Source organism: Protopterus annectens, chromosome 6.part0 (assembly GCF_019279795.1).
Source record: "Protopterus annectens isolate FY-2018-M chromosome 6.part0, PAN1.0, whole genome shotgun sequence".
Taxonomy (NCBI): domain Eukaryota; kingdom Metazoa; phylum Chordata; order Ceratodontiformes; family Protopteridae; genus Protopterus; species Protopterus annectens.
The window spans coordinates 1,038,195,314-1,038,220,195 of record NC_056737.1 but is presented as its reverse complement, the minus strand read 5'-3'; the positions used below and the strand labels follow the sequence as shown (position 1 = coordinate 1,038,220,195).

The 24,882-nt window shown below is 40.3% G+C and overlaps 1 protein-coding gene across 1 annotated transcript in view; it reads right to left on the bottom strand.

Moving 5' to 3' along the window:
• Positions 1-24,882, bottom strand: part of AK7 (adenylate kinase 7) — a 1,289,119-nt gene that overhangs the window by 607,704 nt on the left and 656,533 nt on the right. Inside the window, exons 10-11 of the mRNA XM_044074647.1 lie at positions 18,984-19,133; positions 5,012-5,140 (exon numbers count right to left, since the gene is read on the bottom strand). Coding sequence (XP_043930582.1) covers positions 5,012-5,140; positions 18,984-19,133 — 279 coding nt within the window. The remainder of the gene's footprint in view (positions 1-5,011; positions 5,141-18,983; positions 19,134-24,882) is intronic.

Below are 24,882 nucleotides of genomic sequence, written 5' to 3'. Positions count from 1 at the left end.
TGGCCTGGTGACTATGCATTTTGTAAATACTTGCTCAAATATTATTATATTTTTGTTTCTGAAAACCTGCTCTATGACTGGGCAATAATGTAGATTTTATTCATCCCTGGGTCAGTAACCAGATTCGGAGCTGCAGGTACATAAACTTTCTGCACTGGCTTATTCTCTGTTCACTTTCCTTGTAATGGTCTACAGTAACTATCCCTGACTGGATTATAATATGGTCTTTCTGTAATTTGTCCCTTCTTATGACCCCTGTCTACAATATTACCTAAAGCAGTTTGAGTATCCCTCCATCTATAGTATTTACCATATTCTCTTTTAACATGCCCAGAGCAATTGCATTGAACTTTATTATTTCCCTGTTGAGCATCTGATGGGGGTGGGGGAACAGAAGGTATTGTCCCAAAGGGTCAACCCCACACAACAGAGACCTCTGTTTCTGTTTCAGAGGAGATGGCAACTATTTTTGATGTGACTTCTTTGCATGCCATAAACTGTTTCTATCTAATAATATTCTGTGAAGCATGTTCAACATCTTTTGCATTATCTAGCATGTTTAACTTAACAGCATTGACCAAGGCCTGAATATGCTGTAGAGACAGCTCCACCACCAGTGCCTTGACATCACTGAAGACCATTTCCACCTGATTCACCATTTTGAAAAGTTGGGCATGTTCCAATAACTGATCATGAGTACTGATTTTAAAATGGGCCAACATTTTAGGATCAAACCTAGATTTCTGAGTGTATATCTGTAATGTTGCCTTGATTCAATTTATATGTGTATCTAAAGGAGGTTGATTCTGTTTGATGTATGCATCTAATACTTTTGCAGAAAACATTTAAAACACTGGCATAATTCTTCACCTCACCGTCCCTTTGCTGCACTCTTAATCCAGTTTTCATACCTTTCTAAATTCTGAAAAAAGCCTTTAGAGTCCATTACATTCGGGCATGATTTGCAACACCTTACACTGTTCATAAATTTGCTGACCATGTGTAAGTGCCACTACTGGCTTATTTTCAACCTGGATCAGTGATTCTGAGCCCCCTTTCTGAACTGGTATCTTTGGTCAAGAATGATTAGAGGGTTCCTCCCCAGGATCTTCTGAAACATCACTATCCTCACGTGTGTCTTCTCCCTCTTCTTAGCTTGTATGTTTGTCAGTGTCCCTCACATGTGGCTTGGAAGCATCTGATTGGGGGCTGGGTGGAAGTATTCTCTCAAGTTGTAAAATAAGATCCCACTGCATACAGAAAGCGGTATGACAGAATTGGAAATTCTGCTGAAAGTCTGTGTCCTCACTGTGTTTTGATGTATGCACTTTTTTACATATTCATACTTTAATGCATTTGTCAAAATCATCAGCCATATTGTCTCTAGGAAATTTATAAGCTAAAACAATTTTTATGTCATGAATTAAATTATATAAAGGTTGTACTGACTTGCTGGTAATGCCTTTAACATTGACAGGATTGGGCATAGTCCTCCCTTCCTTGTTGTTTTTTATCCCATTTTCTAACACATTGTCTACAAAAATCAGCATCATGTCGACAACAGTTGGTACGTTTCGAGAATGTATTTTTATAAAATATAATTATGCATTCCTAACATAGCCTTTCCCATACCACACTATATATTAGAACTTTTTTTAGATAGATGTTTGACAAGAATTTTTGTTTGTAAGAGACCATTCTACCATCTGTAGCCCCAAAACTGCAGCATTTTCCTTAGTAGGAATAGTTAAAGAAGCAGTACATTTTGGTGGTAACTTTTCTAGAGTATTCATAGTTTACCAGTGGTACTTGGCAAAGTTTGTTGAACAAAACAATGAAGTCTGGAAGTCTAAAAACCACCCACAAAAGCACTACACAGTAATCACTGAATCCTTATGGGATGGAAAACCTGCAACGATGCTGATTACTTCTTGAGCGATGAAACTGGAACGAAACTGAAGGCACTCCCTTGATGGTTGCTGAATCCTTATGACACTGGGGGTCTCAGAATGACATGGAGAACAAAATAAACTTAATCAGACCTGGAAATGGCACTCCTACAATGATTGTTGAATCCTTATGAGACTGGAAAGTCTCGCAATGACATGAATTTCTCTGGAAGCAATGGAAAACATAAACTACACCCTAAGGTTCAGGGTGAGATGGAAGACCTTAAACGAAGTGTCACTGACTTAATAATTGATAACTTCAGTTCATTGAAGACAAGACACCAACACTAGTCATTAAAGGTTAATAAGAAACACTTTCATCACACTTTGTCAGTTACAGGAGACTTTAGTCAGTTGCAGCTCTGATGGAGCTGAGTAGAAGTCCTTACTTCCTGAATGGAAGGTAACGTAACTGCCAGCTTTTAAATGTTCCTTTGCTATATATCAGCTCTGAGTAAAAACAGGAAGTTGAATACTTGACACTCTGCATGTAGGTTAAGTCACAAAAAGCAGTTAAAACTAGTTTAATCCAGATACTGTTTTTCTGCTTCATGCCTCTTTTTGCACGGTCAGCATATTGTTGTAATACTCTAGTTGGAGCTGCAGTTAGCATAATGAATGTAGGCTTTGTGTGTGTGTGTGTGTGTGTGTGTGTGTGTGTGTGTGTGTGTGTGTGTGTGTGTGTGTGTGTGTGTGTGTGTGTGTGCGTGTGCATATGTGTGCGTGCACATGTATGTGTGTCTGTGTCTGCGTGTGGCTTTCATTACTAATTCAGAAAACTTGAACCTACAGAGATTTAAACATTAATACATCTATCAAGTGCTACACCAAAGGGGTCCGGGGTAAAAGATAAGTTGTCTGAGGAACCAGCTTTGGCCACAGCACAGTCATTCACCTGCAGCTGAGGCACATTGCTAGTCTGCTGTGGTATTAAAAGCTGTTTGCTTAGTTTTTCTTTTTGTGGCTGGAAGAAAGACTAACCATGGGACCAGTAGTTTATTCCATGGTGAAGCAGAAAATGGTGTCCCTTTCCAATGGAAAACAAGTGCAGAAGCCAGCAAAAATTTAAAGTTATTAAAAGCCATGTTTCCCCACAAAAGCACAGCAAAAAGCACTTTAATACAATTTGCCAGCCCCAAAAAGTAAAACAAGTACAGCTTCTTCACAGAAAAAAAAAATGTTTTTTGAACTACTTTAAACGATCTTTAAACTAACAGGAAAAAAAGGAATGTGGAAGATCCCCTGAAGGTTTGGAAGCTGGTCAGCTGTTATATCCTTAGCAAGATATAACCCATATAGCTAAGGTTACTACAATAGTGATCAACAGGGTGAATACCTACTGTTTTCCCTGTGACCTAAGTCCGGACTGAATAGATTTCATAGGGATCTACCTCAGTATGCTTAATCCAAAAATCACTCTGACAGGCATTTGTAGATGACATCAGGTTGTTCTGGAGCAGAGTAAGATGAATCCAGATGCTCTTCAGAAGAGGTTCTCTAGGGAGAAAGACCCAGAGTTCCTCATTCTTGGTTACCAAATATCAGTTTAGCTTTTTTTCTAAAGGGTACATTCAGAAGTGGTATAGGCCAGCTTATAGGGGGATATTAAGTGTGAAGTCTCTCTAAAGGGGGGCCTCTGGGGAGAGGTATAAAGAGGTTTTATCATATCCTTTTCCAGTTTCCAAAACTAAGACTTCAGGATCCTCAAAATCCTCCTCTCAATAAGACACTACAGAAAAAGGAAATACTCCCCTTCTTCTCATTCTATCAAAAGGTAGGCTATGCTAATCCAATATGTTATAAAGAGCAAATGAAAAATGGAGAGTAGGTGTTTGATAACAAGCCCCCAGTTCTTGAAAGTGAATCCTCAGCTGGTGTCTGGTCATGAAAAACCTGCCCAAAACCTCATCCTGCTATTATACGTTCCCTATTAGCACACTCCTTTGCTTTATGCAGACATATCCTACTAGTTATCAAACAGTGCAGGCTTGGCCAGTGTTAAGTACATCCTTGTGCAGCCACCTGGCATTTGAGGAGTCAAAGGTGTCAAGTGAGGAAAAAAGACTCACACAGCTTGCATTTAACTACTAAGTCTTCGTTGATTGGCTCAACAGTTAATGTCACATAAGTATGTCAGTCACAGTGGAAGCTTATAGGGGGCATGGATGGGTCAGTACTGGAACCATGTAATTCATTCCCAAAAGTAGTTGCCTGGTAGGAGTCTTCTACTGTTTAATCAATGCCATCAACCAATAAAAGGTGTAAACTTCAGTCTCACTAGCTAAGGGACAGCAAACAGTGCACAAAGGACTGGAAGCTTTTGCACAATGAACTTGGAAGGAGAAGGCTTTTGCTGATTCTTGGCTTTGAGATTCCCTATCCCATTCCCTTTTATTCTGATCTGACCAAGTATCATAAGAAGGACTTTTCCAGTAATTCCTGAGTTGCCCACCCTCTAAGATCCACCTCTTGAGAGAGGTAAGGTAGGTCTGCAGCTTATCATATATGATTCATTAGGTGGCACCAGTGAAGCACTGATACTTGCAGCAGTTTTTTTGTTGTGCTTCTTTTCTTGGCAATGCATGTAGGGCCAGCAAGGGTCAGAAATACTTTGAACTTCTCTACTTCTTAAGAATGAAACACAAGAACTTTTCAACAAACCACATTAGGCTAGAGATCTAAGTTGTACAACAGGATGAAAGGAACTAGGGAATGCAGGGCCTGGGGGGATACTGAAACTGTAAATCTTAACAGTTATTCCTGGCAAAAGGCCGCTGGAGTCAAAACTAAGTGCTGAAGAAAACGGCCAGATGGGACTAGCATAACTGGCCAGTGTCAAATCGCCCTTTTCAGGAGATGGAGTTTAGGTCTAAATGGACTAACATAGTAGAAGGAAGGGAATAAAAGGATTGACTGGTCACTGAAGGGGGGCAATGGTCAGCAGATATACTACCAAAAATTTAATATCTCCTGTACAATTAAGACTTCTTTAGTCTAAATTAGAAATGGTTTAATCTATCTAACGACTGCAGGTCCTCTGCTTTTATTTAACGAAAACTTACCAGCTTTGCAATTGCTTCATTGATGACATCCATTATTTTAATGTGATGCAGTTTGTAATGCTTGCAGAGTTTTTCCACTACAGTACTTTTTCCTACAGCAGGTGGTCCAAGAATGCATATTTTGACTGGCTAAAATACAGAAAACATAACATTTTTTTAATAGTTTTCTTTACAAGATGGTGTAAAATCAACACATTTCTCAAAGTAAATATTGTTTGTGAAATTATTATGCATTTTGCTCACACAAAGCACTGAAGTAAGCAGTGTGTCAAATACAAACCATGGAATAGTCACCCTCTAGAGTGAACATTTTTATTAGTATAATATGGCAAAAACATTTTTCCACAGTAAGGGACCTATGGGTCCCATCAGATTTGGCTCCGCTCATATATGCACTCTTGTTTTTTACATCTTCTCCCACATATAGGTCAAATGCCGATATTTTCACAATACATACCTGAAAGTCTCAGTTGTATTGATGTTCACAATTTTAGTTTGTTTGGCAATCTAATACTTTTTCAACCAAAAATATTCATATTCCCAAAATCCATAATCTTGGAAATCATGCAAGGGCTGTTTTTTTTTCTTTCCAAGAAAAATGTCTATTTTATGTCATTAAGGAATCAATTATCTCAGCCAAATCATTCATATCTAGGTGTATCCTCATATTGGCAATATGATTTGTTCTATTTTAAAACTATAAATATGTTTGTTCTGCATTTGTCTGCCTTACTGTGCCCGTTAAATCATACTTTGTTGCTATTTTCACTATTTGCAAAGCTTTTCTTGCTATTTTCACTGTGTGTAAAGTAACTGTTGCTACTTTTCATTGTTTGCAAAGCATCTGTCCTGTTTGTTCTGTTTCCCCACCAAGCAGTGTTTTAAATAACTGACTTGTTTGCTGTCTAAAACATTCTTTAGTGTCTCCCTGCTGCTTTTCTGCATTTTAAAACATTTTTAGTGTCTCACTATTGTTTTCTGCTGTTTAAACCATTTTTAGTGTCTCACTATTGTTTTCTGCTGTTTAAACCATTTTTAGTGTCTCACTATTGTTTTCTGCTGTTTAAAACATTTTTAGTGTCTCACTATTGTTTTCTGCTGTTTAAAACATTTTTAGTGTCTCACTATTGTTTTCTGCTGTTTAAAACATTTTCTGAAGGATTTGAAATCTGAAACTCCACTGTATGTCATTATTTAGTGACTTCATTCCTCAGATCATCCCAGTGATTTGTCAGAAAACCATACATTTTTATGAGGAATAGACCAAAAAATGAGGCAAAAATCTGGACATTCTGTGAAAATCTGGAGAATTTAGAGGTTTGCTGGTGAAGGGTGATTGGTCTAGGAAAAAGTCTATTTTACTTCATTAAGGAATTGATTCTCTCTGTCAAATCATTCATATCTAGGTATATGCTCATATTGCCAATATGATTTGTTGTATTTTAAAACTGTAAACTAAACTGCACTGTTTGTACTGCATTTATCTCTTACTGTGCCTGTTAAATTGTATGTTGTTGCTTTCACTATTTGCAAAGCGTTTCTTGCTATTTTCACTGTGTGCAAAGTAATTGTTGCTACTTTTCACTGTTTGCAAAACATCCATTCTGTTTGTTCTGTTTCCCCACCAAGCAGTGTTTTAAATAACTGATATGTTTGCTGTTTAAAACATTCTTAAGTGTCTCCTTGCTGTTTTTCTACATTTTAAAACACCTTTTAGTGTCTCACTGCTGTTTTTCTGCTGTTTAAAACCTAAATTAGTGTAGCAAGCAGCTGTAGCATACTCCAGATTCAGGTTTGCTAAAACTGTGTCTGTTTGTAGTGGCCGTTGTATTCCAAGCACATCTTCCAAGCCATCTTTGATTGGAAGGGGCCCTTCTGCACCCTTGTGAGACAAGTGTGCTTATTGGAACCTGTGTGGTGAGCATACCGCTCAACCTTTTAGTGCAAGAAATCTGGACAAAGCCTGACAAAATGGGGGACAAAGGCCCAAAAATAGAGACAAGAGTTTATATATTGCTCTTAGAAACTAAGACAGCTGCTAGAACAGGGTTTGTGTTAACATGCATTTTATGAAGGATTTGAAATCTGAAACTCCTGTGTATGTCATTATTTACTGACTTCAATCCTCAGATCATCCCAGTGATTTGTCAGAAAACAACACATTTTATGAGGAATAGAGCAAAAAATTAGGTGATGTGAAAATCTGGACAATTGACAGGTATGCTGGTGAAGGATGATTGGTCTAGGGCCTGGAGTAAGCACCCTCATTGGTTCTTTTGTGTTTACATTTTTTAAGTTTTTAGCTTCTGGTATTTAAGCCCTGCATTTGAGCAGGTTTCTGCTTGTCTGAACCGAGCTGAACTGAGTTGGGCTACAAGCCACAACTCTAAGCTGAGATATCAGACAATTAGTGGCTTCTGAGCTTCCTAAAAACCATAGGTTGCCTGTGTTTTCTTGATTACACTATTTACTGCATTTATATTGTTTTCTAGTTATTTAATACTGCATTTTAATACTGTAAATTAAACTGCACTGTTTGTAGTATATTTGTCTGTCTTACTGTGCCTGGTAAATCATATTTTGTTACTGTTTTCATGGTTTGCAAAGCTTTTTTTACTATTTTCACCGTTTGCAAAGCAATTGTTGCTACTATTCATTGTTTGCAAAGCATCTGTTCTGTTTGTTCTGTTTTCCCGCTAAGCAGTGTTTTAAATAACTGATTTGTTTGCTGTTTAAAATATTCTTTTGTGTCCTCTTGCTGTTTTTTGCTGTTTAAAACATTTTTAGTGTCACACTGCTGCTGTTTTTCTGATGTTTAAAACCGTTTTTAGTGTTTCTCACCTAAATTAGTAAAGCTAGTACTCATAGCATAGTTCAGATACAGGTTTGCTGCATCTGGGTCTATTTGTAGTGGCTGTTGTATTCTATAAACATTTTCCAAGCCATCTTTGATTGGAAGAGGCCATTCTGCACCATTGTGAGAGAAGTGTGCTGACTGGAACCTGTCTGGTGAATAGTGACTGGTCTAGGGCTTGGAGTAAGCACCCTCATTGGTTCTTTTGAGTTTTTTTTTTTTTTAAGTTTTTAGCTTCTGGCATTTAAGCCCAGCGTCTTAGCGGGTTGCTGCTTGTTTGAAACAAACTGAACTGATGTGGGCTTCCAGCCACAACTCTAAGCTGAGATATCAGATGACTAGAGGCTTCTGAGCTTCCCAAAAACCATAAGCTGTCTGTTTTTTGCTTAATTATACTGTTCACTGCATTTTATTGTGTTCTGCTTATTTAATACTATATTTTAATAGTGTAAACTAGACTACACTGCTTGTGCTGCATTTGTCTGCCTTAAAGTGCCTGTTAAATCATATTTTGGTGCTATCATAGTCCAGATACAGGTTTGCTGAATCTGGGTCTGTTTGTAGTGGCTGTTGTATTCTGAGCACATTTTTCAAGCCATCTTTGATTGGGAGGGACCCTTCTGCACATTTGTGAGACAGATGTGCTGACTTGAACCAGTCTGGTGAAGGGTGATTGGTCTAGGTCTTGGAGTAAGCACCCTTCTTGGTTCTTTTTTTTTTAAGTTTTTAGCTTCTGGTATTTAAGCCCCACATTTGAGTGGGTTTCTGCTTGTTTGCATGTTGCACAGCACTGTGCAGTGCTACACATTGTGTGCCATAGCCCGACAGATAATTTCAACAATTTTTCCCCTAGATACAGCTGTAGTACATTAGTGTAGTCCTCATCTTTAGTACATCTCCGGTCTAAGAAGTATTGCTAGTGAGCTGTAACCTTTTAAACAACCAGCAAAACCCCCCTCAGAAATACTCATCTACAGAGCACCTCCTAGGTCAGTTCTGAAAGCACCCCCTTTGTGATAACCGTTCTTCAAACCTAGCATTATGGACAGTAGGACTACCCTTTTTTCTCCTGCCAGCCTTGTTGACTTATGTCTCCTGAGGCAGTTTTAGAAGCTGCCTCATGTACACTGACAACCCTCTACTAATAACTCAATCTAGTACACAGTGTGAGAGATGTATCTGCACCAAGAATCTTAAATCCCTGCTCTCTCACACTCGAAGAGGTTGTCAACTCACTCACCACTACACATGCACACAGTACCACTACTCATACACATAGTATGCATCCAACACATAAATCAATATACCGGAGATTCTCTCAAAAAACTTACAGAAACACCAGAGACCTCCAAAACAAAAGACTGCTACAACTAACACAGTTTCCACAGCACCCAAGACACGTGGCAACACCTGTGTCTCAACTGCCAAGCCCTTAAGGTGTAACACTCAAAAAACAAATTTTCTTGTCATTGGACACTCCATAGTGAGACACATGGATGTTCCACTCACCAGGTTAGACAGGGATAAAGTCATGTTTATCTGCCACTCCGGTGCCAGGATTCGTCAGCTTACACATACACTCAGCTCTGTCGGCAACAAGTACCATTAATACTCTGACACAGCTCATGTTAGAGTGAATGACCTGAGACATACATCACTGGACTATATGAAGAGAGACATGACTGAGCTCTCTGAGTATGTGTCCCTGGCAGGTATGTCCCTAGCTTTGAGCAGCATATTACCCTCACCTAGAACAGTGCCAGAGTATAAACAAAAAATGATCAATTTCAATAATTGGCTAGTTTTTGGTGCCATTCAAAGGGGATTCAGTTTCTGTCAGCCTGGGATGACATGGTCGACAAACCTCATTGCTTTGCCAGAGGTGCTTTGCACCTGACAGCACTAAGCTTTCAGCTGATGGCAAAGGCTCTTACCTACTCTGTAGTGCCATGAAAATTTCCAACAATAACAAAATAAGGTTTATGTTGCTACACACTAGCAACTTAAACCAAAAACTGCACACATTGGAATCACTTCTATCACTGGAGAATGTAGATGTCTTTGCAGTCACAGAAACCTGGTTTAGGACCTCAGAGAGTACCCCGGCCTTGCAAGGCTACAATGCCTTCCATTCCTTCAGACTGCAAAACGAACATGTGAGAACCAAAGAGGCAGTGTTTCTGTCTATATTAGAGATAAATTCACCTCCTCACTAGTTAGACTGGACAACTTGGACAACTCCATGGAGGTACTCCAAGTTCAGATTACTGTGGGTAAGACCCCCATTCAAGTCAAAGCTAGCTATAGATCTCCCTCCATGGATCATGATGTGCACAAGGCCTACTTGACCAAACTGGATTCAGTCCAAATATTGCCAAACACTCTGGTCAGTTGAGATTTCAATTATCCCTACAGGCCATCAACTGGGAAACCTAAGCTAGCCCTAACTTACTATCACAAAAGTTCCTTGACTTTCTTAGCTCAAATGCCCTGGAACACATTTTTCAAACCCCAACAAGAGGAACAAACATACCTGATCTGGTCCTCACTAACAAGACAAACAGATGCACCACCGCAACTGTTGGACCTTCAGTTAAATTTGACCACCTATCAGTTGCCTTTGAACTGGCCCTAACACCAAAACTCACAAAGAGCGAAGTCAGACTAAAAAACTTCACCAAAGCAAACTATACCCTCCTAGGGGAAGGTATAAATATATTCCAAGTCCCACTCCCAGCTGGAAGTAGTAACTACACCAAAGCTTACACTAAAGCCCTGCAGAATAACTTGTATAAGTGTATAGATATGGCTGTTCCAGAGAGAGAATCAAAGCCAGAGCCCTAAATAAAAAAGCCGCCCTGGTGGACATCCAGCATCAACAAATTTCACAACAAATGTAAAGAGTTGCTGTCTAGAAAAACTAAGGCGAGGCCTCAACAATGGAAAAGCACCGTCCTCAGCCTCAACAGGCAAATATGACATGTCAAATCCTCTAAAGGTAGCTTTGAGAAAAACTTAGCAATCACAGCCAAGGATATTCATAAGGCCTTTTATAGCTACAAACGCAGCTTAAAAGGTAGGACCCAAGCATGTGTTGAACTAGTGACTAACTATCAAACACACTGATCCCACAGAGGTAGCAAACCTGCTAGTGGACAGATTTGGCAAAAATTTCACTCCCTTATCCCCTCCAAACTTATCACAAACCTTGCTCCCAACTTCCTCCCACTCTACATATCCAAACAGCAGGTCATTAAAGCCTCGTCCTAGGGAAAAAACACAGCCTCTACGGAACCATACGGCATCCCAGGCTGTCTTCTAAACAAACTAAAACATAAATTACCATCACTATTAAGTACCCTATTCAATTACAGCCTAACCACAGGCTTTGTTCCTGCAGAGTGGAGAACAGCAACAATTATTCCCCTCCAGAAAGGTGGCTTAGCAACAGACCCAGGGAATTATAGACTCATAAGTCTGACCAGCCTCATCTGTAAAGCCATGGAACGTATCATCATGGAACTCATAAATAAAGACATAGTCAACCTCCAAACCATGGAACCGACCCAATTTGACTTCATCAAGGGCAGATCCTGCCTGTTAAATCTGGTTGATTTCTTTGAAAATGTGACCAGGGCCACTGATGAGGGCAAATCTGTGCACACAGCATAACTCGACTTGACAAAGGCCTTTGACACAATCCCACTCTCAAGCATTACCAATAAACTTAACAAACTGAATGTAAACCCCCTTGCTGTAAGATGGGTTGCCATCTGGCTCACAAACCAATCGTACACTATCAAAGTGGGTGACTCCATATCAACCTGCTGACCTGTCACCAGTGGGGTGCCACAAGGGTCAGTTCTGGGCTTCCTACTGTTTGGTATAACTGGCTGTGACTGATCAAGTCTGCGGACAACTGCAAACTGGGTGCAATTATCGAATCCCCAAATGATGTCAGTATACTTCAGGAGGGTCTTCTGCAGACCAACGAATGCAAAGAAATGCATCACCATTCCCTTCAGTAAAACAATGTTCCTTCACACTATCAAATTAACAACAATACCCTATGTATCTATGAAGTGGTAAAAGATCGGGGATCACAAGTCGACTGCAACCTTAACTTTGAACTCCATGTGTCTACTGTAGTAAAGAATGGTTTGTACACAGCACACAGTTAACAAAGGCATTGCTTCTAGAGCAAAGGAGGTTATAACACCTCTATACTTATCACTGATCAGACCCATAATTGAGTATAACACCCCTTTCGGCATATACCGTAAAACGCACCTGCAACAATTGGAGAGACTACAGAAGTTTCTAACTAAGAAGATCAAGGGCCTCCAGTACATGACTTACACAGACTGACTAAAGTCCCTGACACTATACTGAGTATTGTACAGACTCTTAGGGGAGACTTATGCTTGGTTTACAGCGCAATCTCCGACCCAAACCTAATGAATTTGCTGCACATCTGTAAATCAAACGGGACTAGAGCTACCCATTCCAGGGACCTAAATATGGCTTGCGACTTGAATAGGACATGCTGGAGGGACAAATTTGTCTCCCAGTGACTGTCACATCTTTGGAATAGGCTGCCAATTTATGTGAAGCAGAGCACCTCTATGACACTGTTCAAAAGGAACCTGGACGAGTGGATGGGGCACCATAAACTCTTACCAATGATAGTACCCAAAACCCTTCTGGAAATGGGCAGTCATTACTAAATACAGTCCTTGGTATTGACTAGAGTACCTATGGTGTTACATTAGGATGAAATGGCTAGGCTTAAAATGACCTCTGGGTTGATAGCCTAGTAACCTCCTATGATCCTATATCACCCTCTTAGTACATTTTTTTCTGCTGTTCTAAATTTGGTAGCTTTATTTTGAACTCTTTAGGTAGCCTCTTTCCTTAAACAAGGTCTCCAAAACTAGGTACAATACCAAAACTGTGTTCCCACTAATCATTTTTAACAGAAAGAAACAGACAAATTATATCTTACAGAAAGTCATCCCCCCACCCCCAGCCATAACATTTAGAATATTTATAGTTATACATTGTACTGCACTTTCTATGTTATAAAATAGTCTAAATTCTCCATATACATAATTTCTTCTAAAAATGCACAACCATATATAAAGTTAAGAAATGGAAGTCAAATATTGCTATCCACCCTCTGCATAGTAAATGTTGGCAGTATAAACAGCCTTTGTTGTTTTGTTTTTTGTGAATCTTTTCACTCTAGGCTGACTCTGTCTCTCTCTCTCTCTCTCTTTCTCTCTGTGCCTCTCTCGCATGAGTGCACACACACACACACACACACACACACACACACACACACACACACACACACACACACACACACACACACACACACCTAGTAGTTCTGGATCCTTACAAATATACAACATAACACCACAGTACATAATATGGTATACATGCTACAAAGTGTGATATGTCAAGAGGAAGATATCATTTTGAAGGAATACATACTCATTTATTTGCTGGCATAGGTTATAAGCAATACAAGCAACTAATTTGTTAAAAAGTGGTCCCATTGTCTAATTAAATTCCAGCTTCATGGATGAGGCTATAACTACAAATGCAGCAGTTTCTATTTGAAGAATGCAAAACTTGTTCACTCAGTACAGCCTACAAACTATTGCAGACCATTCAACTCAGGGAAGAAGACATACCCACAACATCTCTTTAAAGAGGCCTGCCAAGAAGAGTCAGATATATAAGAAGCAGCCGTACTTCATTGCTTCTAAGAGATATGAGTGTGCATGTGTGCCTTTGCTCGCTTTCACTGCTCTTTTCCAATGTGTTTCTGAAGAAATGGAGAGACACAATGTGCAAAGATGTCAGTGCTGCCAACATGCTAATTTAGGTGCAGAGTATGCCAAGCATGTATTACATGATGTACAATGATGCCAGTGCTGCCAACATGCTAATTTAGGTACAGAGTATGCCAAGCATGTATTACATAATGTACAATGATGTCAGTGCTGCCAACATACTAATTTAGGTGCAGACTATGCAAATCATGTATTACATGATGTACAATGATGCCAGTGCTGCCAACATGCCAATTTAGTTATAGAGTATGTCAAGCATGTATTACATGATGTGCAATGATGCCAGTGCTGCTAACATGCTAATTTAGGTATAGAGTATGTCAAGCATGTATTACATGATGTACAATGATGCCAATGCTGCCAACATACTAATTTAGGTGCAGAGTATGACAAGCATGTATTACATGATGTACAATGATGCCAATGCTGCCAACATACTAATTTAGGTGCAGAATATGCAAAACATGTATTACATGGTGTACAATGATGCCAGTGCTGCTAACATGCTAATTTAGGTGCAGAGTATGCCAAGCATGTATTACATGATGTACAATGATGCCAGTGCCGCTAAGATATTAATTTAGGTGCAGAGTATGCCAGGCATGTATTACATGGTGTACAATGATGCCAGTGCTGCCAACATGCTAATTTAGGTGCAGAGTATGCCAAGCATGTATTACATGGTGTACAATGATGCCAGTGCTGCCAACATACTAATTTAGGTGCAGAATATGCAAAACATGTATTACATGATGTATAATGATGCCAGTGCTGCCAACATGCTAATTTAGGTGCAGAGTACGCCAAACATATATTATATGGTGTACAATGATGCCAGTGCTGCCAACATGCTAATTTAGGTGCAGAGTATGCCAAGCATGTATTACATGATGTGAAATGATGCCAGTGCTGCTAACATACTAATTTAGGTGCAGCGTATGCCGAGCATGAATTACATGGTGCACAATGATGCCAGTGCTGCCAACATACTAATTTAGGTGCAGAATATGCAAATCATGTATTGCATGGTGTACAATGATGCCAGTGCTGCCAACATGCTAATTTAGGTATAGAGTATGTCAAGCATGTATTACATGGTGTACAATGATGCCAGTGCTGCCAAAATGCTAATTTAGGTGTAGAGTATGTCAAGCATGTATTACGTGATGTACAATGATGCCAGTGCTGCCAAAATGCTAATTTAGTTATAGAGTATGTCAAGCATGTATTACATGGTGTACAATGATGCCAGGGCTGCCAACATACTAATTTAGGTGCAGAATATGCAAATCATATATTACATGATGTACAATGATGCCAGTGCTGCCAACATGCTAATTTAGGTATAGAGTATGTCAAGCATGTATTACATGGTGTACAATGATGCCAGTGCTGCCAACATGCTAATTTAGGTGAAGAATATGCCAAGCATGTATTACATGGTCTACAATGATGCCAGTGCTGCCAACATACTAATTTAGGTGCATAATATGCAAATCATGTATTACATGGTGTACAATGATGCCAGTGCTGCCAACATGCTAATTTAGGTGCAGAGTATGCCAAATATGTATTACATGATGTACAATGATGCCAGTGCTGCCAACATACTAATTTAGGTGCAGAATATGCAAATCATGTATTACATTGTGTACAATGATGCCAGTGCTGCCAACATGCTAATTTAGGTGCAGAGTATGCCAAATATGTATTACATGGTGTACAATGATGCCAGTGCTGCCAACATACTAATGTAGATGCAGCATATGCAAATAATGTATTACATGGTGTACAATGATGCCAGTGCTGCCAACATACTAATTTATGAGCAGAGTATGCCAGTCATTTATTACATGATGTACAATGATGCCAGTGCTGCCAACATGCTAATTTAGGTACAAAGTATGTCAAGCATGTATTACATGGTGTACAACGATGCCAGTGCTGTCAACATGCTAATTTAGGTAATGATGTACAATAATGCCAGTGCTGCTAACATACTAATTTAGGTGCAGGGTATGTCAAGCATGTATTACATGGTGTACAATGATGCCAGTGCTGCCAACATGCTAATTTAGGTATAGAGTATGTCAAGCATGTATTACATGATGTACAATGATGCCAGTGCTGCCAACATACTAATTTAGGTGCAGAGTATGTCAAGCATATATTACATGATGTACAATGATGCCAGTGCTGCTAACATGCTAATTTAGGTGCCGAGTATGCCAAGCATGTATTACATTGTGTACAATGATATCAGTGCTGTCAACATACTAATTTAGGTGCAGAATATGCAAATCATGTATTACATGGTGTACAATGATGCCGGTGCTACCAACATGCTAACTTAGGTATAGAGTATGTCAAGCATTTATTACATGATGTACAATGATGCCAGTGCTGCTAACATGTTAATTTAGGTACAGAGTATACCAAGCATGTATTATATGATGTGCAATTATGCCAGTGCTGCTAACATGCTAATTTAGGTGCAGAGTATGCCAAGCATGTATTACATGATGTACAATGATTCCAGTGCTGCCAACATGCTGATTTAGGTGCAGAATATGCCAATCATGTATTACATAATGTACAATGATGCCAGTATTGCCAACATACTAATTTAGGTGCAGAGTATGCCAAGCATGTATTACATAATGTACAATGATGCCAGTGCTGCTAACATACTAATTTAGGTGCAGAATATGCAAATCCTGTATTACGTGGTGTACAATTATGCCAGTACTGCCAACATGCTAATTTAGGTATAGAGTATGTCAAGCATGTATTACATGATGTACAATGATGCCACTGCTACCAACATGCTAATTTAAGTGCACAGTATGCCAAGCATGTATTACATGATGTACAGTGATGCTACCATCTTACTCATTTACATGGACAGCATGCCAAACATTTACTGTAGCCTTTTTCATAGGTTCATAGGTAGGTACTAGGCTATTGGCCCTAGGGCCTATACAGGCCTAGCCAAAAAGGTACCCTGGCTTTCACCACCCAAGAAAAAAATTTTCCTGTGCCCCTGTCAAGCAGAACCACAGAAGTGATCCCCGGGGTGAATTTCCTATTACCCATCCAGTCATCAAGATTTTTCTTGAAGAGTGCTAATGAGGAGCTCTGTTTGACATAGATAGGTAGTCTGTTCAAGGGTATGGGAAGTCTCTGGGACAGGAATATATCACTCCAGCATGTTCAGTTTATTGTGGTGACAAGGTTTAGGTCCCTAGAGCGTGTAGCTCAGAGGGATTGGGATTTCTTTAAGTGGGGCATGTCCAACAGCTCTCGGTTTGACATAGCTTTGTATGTTAGGCAGAGATAGCCTCTGAGTAGGCGATATGTGACTGAGTAAAGCTGGAGTTTTTGAGTCAGTCTGCATAAGGCATCTGTTTGAGGCCAGTAATCCTCTTTGTGAGGTATTTTTGCAGCCTTTCCTGTTGTTGTAGATGTCTTGTGAAGTACATACGAAAAGGGGCACTGTACTCTATAATGGGTGTAATGAGTAATGAGTAGAGGGAAACAATGACCTCTTTTTTTCTGGATGAGAAACCTTTTGTGATGAGGTGTGCCACATAGAAGGATTTCCTGACCACTGTGACAATGTGATTATCAAAGGAGAGACTACTGTCCCCTTGTGTCCCTAGGTCTCTTATCACACTTTCAGTGTTAAGTAGACTACCGCCTCTATGGTAGTTCATGGGTACAGAGTTTTTACCAAAGGGGATGACAATGCACTTTTTGGCATTGAGCTTGAGACCATGGCTTTGACACCAGGCATCTGTCTCAGTGAGGCCCTTTTGTAGTATATCCACATCATTAGGAGTTTTGATTATGGCTCCTAGTTTGCAGTCATCTGCAAATTTAGTTAGCCAAAGACTTTCTGTGTTAGCCTGTACTTCAGAGAAGTAGATACCAAACTGGAGAGGACCCAGGACTGAACTCTGTGGTACTCCACTTGTAACTGGTCTGAAATCTGATTTGGAGTCTGCTACTTTCACAGTGTGGGTTCTGTCAGTAAGCCAGTTGACAACCCATCTTGTGACATAGGCATTTATACCTAGTTTAGTGGGTTTATCTATAATTCCAGAGTGGGGGATGGTGTCGAACGCATTGGCGAAATCTAGATAGGCTGTGTGAACCACTTTACCCTCATCTATGGCTTTGGTGACTACTTCAAAGAAGTCTATCAGGTTTAGGAGGCATGATCTGCCTTTTACAAACCCGAACTGTGTGGGGTCCAGAGATTGGAGATCTCCAATGTCTTTGTTTATGAGTTCCATGATGATACATTCCATGGCCTTGCAGACCAGGCTTGTCAGGCTAATGGGGCAGTAGTTCCCAGGGTCTGTTGCCCCCCCCCCCTTTTGTGGAGTGGGATAACCATCGTGGTGTGCCATTCAATGGGTACAAAGCCTGTGGTGAGGCTATGTATGGTTGAACATGGTACTTAGGTGGGGTGCCAGTTCATTCTGCAGTTCATGTAGAAAGCAGTCTAGGATGTTGTCAGGTCCCATGGATGCTGTGTTCTTGGCTTTGGAAAGTGAAGTTTTTATCTCTGCAGCTGTGATTACAGGAACTTTGCATTCTTCCGGTATAAAGATGGGCCCTTTAGGGGGTGAGAGGGGGGGTAAAGTTAGCAATGAACCTATCTGCCAGGATGTTGGCAATATCATTTGGTTCTGTATATTTACTGTCATTGTGCTGTAACTCAGAGCAGATCTGAGTGTTGCCATTGTGATTCTTGACATAGCTATAGAATGCTTTGTGGTTGTCTTTAGAATCAGTGGGGATTTTGTTTTCATAACTAGCTATGGAGGATTTTATGAGGGATCTCAGCTTCTTACTGAGGCTGACCAACTCCAATCGTGGGATTTTACTCTTTTTTGCAAGTTTCTTTCTTCTGTTGTAGAGTTTGTTTATGACAGAAGACCACCAGATTGTCTTCCTTTTTTTGGAGGATAGCATCTTGGTTCTGTTAGGGATAGCATGATCCATGCACTCGTGTAAGTGCTCATTATACACAACTGGTCTAGTAATGATCCCCTACACAAGTTATTGAGCAAGAAATAAGCATTACAACTCATCCTCTTAAAACAGAAGAACAGACAGATAGCCCATCTATCACACTTATGCTGGCTGACCCAATACTGAGTCAGGTCTGCTACTTATCTTAAGTTACTGCTATTGTGAATGACAGCATTATGCATTTCTTTTTAACCAGTCTGTAAGGAAAACTTACCAATAATCTTCTACTGTGTTTATATTCTTTAATAACCTTTTCTACGTTCTCCACAAAGCCAGTATCAGCCATCCAGCGAATGTTGAAGTTCTCCTTTATATAAACAGCCTCCATTTGCAAGTTCACCAGTAAATGGTCAATGTGATTTTGCTGAAAGGAAATGTATTAATTTTCAGTGAAGTCTGAAAACTCAAGTAACTGCTGCACATAATAGATAAATCAATTTTCAGCATTAGATGTCCTGACAAAAATCAGCCAATCTTAATTAATGATCAGACTTTACAACTATTTTCAAAATACTGTATAAAGATGAAGAAAAGGAAGGAGGTGGTGTACTACTTCCCACCTGGCCAAAATATACCTCCACTAGAAAACCTCCTCAGCTGGACTACCCATTATCTCCCCCAAGAGACCATAATTTTAGGTGACTTCAATATTGTTTGGCACTCCTGTCGCGGCAACCATCCAACCCATCATCTAAACCTTCATGGCTTCACCCAACTAGTCTAGTCACCAACCAGAATAAATAAAAACTCCAACAAGCACACTACCCTGGATTGGATACTAGTCAGCAAGATTCCACAGTCCTAGATAGCAGGCTGTCTATCAGATAGCCTCAGTGATCATTCCCCAACATTCCTACTCAAAAACAGCTATACCAAGTTAAACCTGTCATCTACCATCAAATACATAAAAAACTACACTTTAACCCAATCACATTCATCTCACTCTTCAAAGAATGTAACTGGCACCCTCTAAATTACCTCAGCCTAGATGAAGCAGTCCAATTTTTCAATACTACCTTCCTAAGCATCCTAAATAACCATGCCCCCATAAGACTTACCAGAAGCAAAGCCCAACCCTCCCCATGGCTACAGAAAACCGCTAGGTCAGAAATGAAAAACAGAGATAAAGCCTGGGAACACTAGCGCAAACCCAAAACCCCCTCAGCTAGACAGAAATTCCTAGAACTACGCAATAGAGTCAAAAAGCTAATAAAGCAGGACAAAATCCAATACTACCAGTCTGCCCTCAACTCCTCCCAACACAACCCCAAACAATTCTGGACCTCCATAAACTCCATCCTCCACCCAGATAAAATCAATACCCCTCCACCTAACATTCCTCACTCCTCAGAAAATATTGCTACCTCAGTAAACACAGTTCTCACAAACCATACTGTCACTATCTAGACAACATAACCCCCCTCCCCTACACCCCCCACACCTTCACCCAGTAATCTCCCCACACTCTTCTCATTTTCTCCCATTCCTACCTCCAACATAAGAAAACTCTTAACTAAACTTAAACCCACAAAATTAACAGTAGACAACCTCTCAAGTGAATTCCTACAAATTGCAGCTGACGCCCTAGCCTACCCAGTATCAATCTTGATTAACCAATCTAAGGTGGCCCCTCCACAGAACTAACCAACTACCGCCCCGCAGCAATTCTATCTCCACTCTCCAAAATACTAGCGAGATGCATTCACTCTCAAATCTCAGACTACCTCCTTACTAACAACCTCCTTTCTAATACTCAACATGGTTTCTGACTAAACCATAGCACCACCACTGCCTTACTCTCTTTTACTAACACTATCCTTTACCATCAAAACAATGGCCATCTCTCCTCTAAAACTTTCCTAGACCTATCTAAATCATTTGACATGGTCCCACAGAAACAACTCATCTCTGTACTCAATAACCTATCCTTCTCTCAATCAGTCACCAACTGGTTTCAGAGTTACCTGTCTGACCGCCAGCAATCCGTTGTATGGCAAAATGATGTATCACCCCAACTACCTGTCTCTATTGGTGTTCCCCAGGGATCCGTCCTTGGACCCCTACTCTTCTCTATTTTCACCAATAATCTAGCCTCTGCCACCAAACATGGCACACCCATACAATATGCAGATGACTCAACCATCATCTGCTCAGCCCAGTCCCTACCTGAACTGCAAAAGGTCACACAGGATGCCTTTTCCTCTGTTGAAACTTGGCTATCCGATGCCCAGTTAATACTCAACCCAAACAAAACTAAACTCCTCATCTTCGAACCCACCAAACATACTCAAAACAACTCTCACTTTAACATCACGGCAAAAGATAACAGTACTATCCACCCAACAGATCACACCAAATTGTTAGGAGTTGAAATAGACAGCAATCTGAAATTTGACATTCACATATCCATGACCATAAAAAAAGTCCACAAAAAACTAGGAGCCTTATAATGAAATAAGCAACTCCTCACCAAAGCAGCTAGGATTTCAGTTGCAAATTCGCACCTTATCTCCACCCTACTTTATGTCTCTCCAATATATACCAACTTAAGGCAATGCAATCTAAATAAACTCATGACCTGCTACAACAAAATCACCAAATTTGCCACCGAGGCATCCTACCGCAGTCACCACTGTCTCTCACATACTGAACTAGGCTGGCTAGAACTCCCTCACCTCCTTCAATGGTATCAACTTACACTCACCCACAAACTAGTAAACCATCATCTAAAGGTCCCATCCCTCCAGAATTTACTCCAACCCTATCTTACCACCAGACCACTACGACCCAGCAAGAAAAATCAATTACAGGTTACTAGAGCCAATAACACTGCTGGAAAAGCACTATTCTCCAGCGCTATAGCCAAATTATGGAACCCCCCCCCCACAATAACCTCTGTACCATCATGCACCTGCTTCACAGCTTTACTTAAAGCGCACCTAAAAACATGCTGGCTATGCCCTTGTAACTCTCCCCTCTAACTTCTCCCACTCCATCTACCCTCTACCTCTCTTCCACCCCACAAACTAGCTTTGATTACAGCAAGCTCTGATACTTCCATGCCTATCTACTTATTATACATTAGTAACTTCTTATTGTGACAATTGTTAATATCTGCTATGACTTCGTGGATGGAACAGATGCTAGTTATCTACTGAATGTACTATGTTCTTCATCTGTAACTATGTTTGTAATATTTTAATTGCTAAGATTCTTCATCTGTAACTATGTCTGTAATATTTTAATTTGTGGAGCTTTTCTCCCCGGGCCTCTGTTGAAAATGGACATGCGTCCAGTTGGACATTCCCGGTCAACAAATGTAAATAAATAAATAAATACTTTTAATCAATATGCTTTTGTACTCTAACAAGTACAGTTAATCTGGGTGCTCTCTTTAATGAAAGATGGCATATCATTTAGGTTAGTGGGTGTTAGACATTTAAAATGTGTGCCTAATATTATTCACCCCAAGTGGAAAGGGTTTCCTTGATGTGATTGATGCCAAGCTTGTCAAAGCAAGCTGTATTCTCTTGCAAGCCTCCCAATATGACCAGTACCCCACACTCCTGTTCTATATATGTAATTTCAGAGAACTCAACATGTCAGAGGAAAGGGAAATATATTTTTCTCTTTATTCTGAGTCAGTGAAAACTCAGAGATTATATATTTGCATATGCAGAGTTTAGAGGCAGAGCTCCTACAATGGGGGGGGGGGTACACAGGAGCCAATCCCCTGCAAAAAAATGTACATTAAGACTGAATTTACTTTAAGGTATCCCATTAGTGGTAAAGTCAACTAGATGGTGGTGATACAGTAAAGATCAGTAAGTTGGTGGGACGTAGTAATGTACAGATATCAAACACATGCAGCATGCTCCCATGAATGCACAGTAGGAGATTTACCTGCTTCCATATTCTGGCTGGGCTACTCTAGAAACCTATTCATTCTCTTTGGTGACAGCCCTTCAAATCATTCCTTCCCTGGGGCATGGGCCAGGAATGTCAGCTATTATCTGCACAGTGAGGAATCAGGGTTTTCTACTAAGCACCGTCGTCCTCTTCACATGTTCATTTATGTCCAAGGGTTTAGCATGCAGATGGCCTTTGCAATGTACACCCATGCCACTACATGCAACACAATCAATCATCCCTACTATCTTCTCTTGTAAACTGCATCTTCCATGTGATCCCATGTCTCTGAACCATGATAACAAACACAGACACATGTTCCCAATCCCTCCCCTGTGACAGAACCAAGCAGACTAAGCTTTATCATTCTGCTCTTCCCCACATGCCAATTCCAATGGATGACAAAGCCACTAAAACTCAGGTCACCTGAGTTATAGTCAGAGCTTTATCCCTCTGCTCCAAAGGAACGAGTCTTATATGCTTCCATATTATCAGAGAGCTGCTGGGCTTCTCCCTGGTTTGCAGCCACTATATTAGGATCCCCTTCATTTACACAGAAACAGATCAGCTGGCCTCTATATATTTAAATCTGTTCCCTCCAAGCCACCACTTTCAAAGTCTAAGACTTTAGCCTCTCCAAGATCATTTATATTACAGAAAGAAGCCCAACCTCTGCAATAACAGGGACCTAGGCAGTATTCTGTGTATATTAAATATCACATTACACTGCTGATGTTACATTTTTTTTAATTTAATACCTTTTAGTGGTATTTACAGAATTTTCCTTGTAGACCCTTCCAGCATTTACCTATGTCTTGGGGGTCAGGTAGTCATTCATCCTGTCTTCTTAATCCCTGTATCAATAAGGTCTTTACAGTGGCTGCCATATTCAATTAACCATGGGTCGCTAAGAATTTTATTTTATATAGTACTGTTATTCTTCATAATGCAAGTTCAGCATCTCAGAAATCTGACCTGTACTGGAAAACTATGGCGAGAACTGCGTTCATAGATTCAAAGGTTCACAGGCAGATACTTGGCAAGTTGTCATGAAAACAATATAGAAGCCTAACCTAATAACACAGTGTATCTCAACTTTGTGTTTATTATGCTCAAATTGTGCCCCCAGTCTTTTCAAGGAGAGCTGGACATGTTATTCCAGGGGTGCAGTGATGAAATCCCATCCAGTTGTTGAAACTCGCCTTGAAGGTGGCTAGGTTACCACTTGTTTCACAAGTATGGGAAGCCAGTTCCAAAGGTAAGGAATGCGATGTGTTAAACACCTGTCCTGCCATTGACTCCTATTTATTTACGTATGGAGATGAAGGTCCATGGTGCAGGTTCCTTATGGAGTCATAATTTACAAACATGAAGGAGATCAAATAGGGCAAGGTCTTTCGTGACATAAAAGGATAAGCTTAGGCCACCATGAAAGAATCTGTAGGGCAGATAATCTATCTGGGTAGCTGTAAGACTTAACCCCTCTGATTTTCTTGGTCATGAGTATCTGGGGGCTTTCAAGATGGGCAAGATGAATGAGGAGGTATATGCCAAATGAGTCACTGTATTCAATGAGAGGCACAATAAAGGATGAGTAATGGGGACTATGACTTCTTCTGACCTACTGGAGATATCGTTAGAGATTAACTGGGCAAGGTAGAATGATATGCAAACTATTGTGGACACATAATGGTTAAATGACATTGTCTTGTCAAGATACATGCCCAGGTCTCTAATAACTGTGCCAGTTTGGACAGATGTGTCACTGATGTGGTAACAGGGTTAGGAGGGTGGCCTAATGGTTAAGGTGTTTGCCTTACAAACACAAGGTCTTGAGTCTCACAAGGGATAACTGGCTAGGCTTAAAATGGCTCGCAAGGGTAGTTAGCTTAGTACTAACCTAAGAACCTATGAACTTATGAGCTGGGAAACTTAACCACTGTCACAAGGTGAAGCCAAGACCCCTCATAGCACCTAGAATGTTATTAGTTGACAAAAAATGCACATTATTTAGTAGTTTGTTGTGCTTATAATATGGGTTATATTAAAAAGGGCATAGTCATGGCCAGCTCTGTTAACTGGGCAGGACAGGGCTCTGACAGCCCATACTTAATTAGCATTATCAGCACCTGCTGGGGCTGTCAAGGGGGAGATGGGCATGCCAGTCCTCGAGGGAGGGGGGTGGAATAGGGGTGCCTATACAA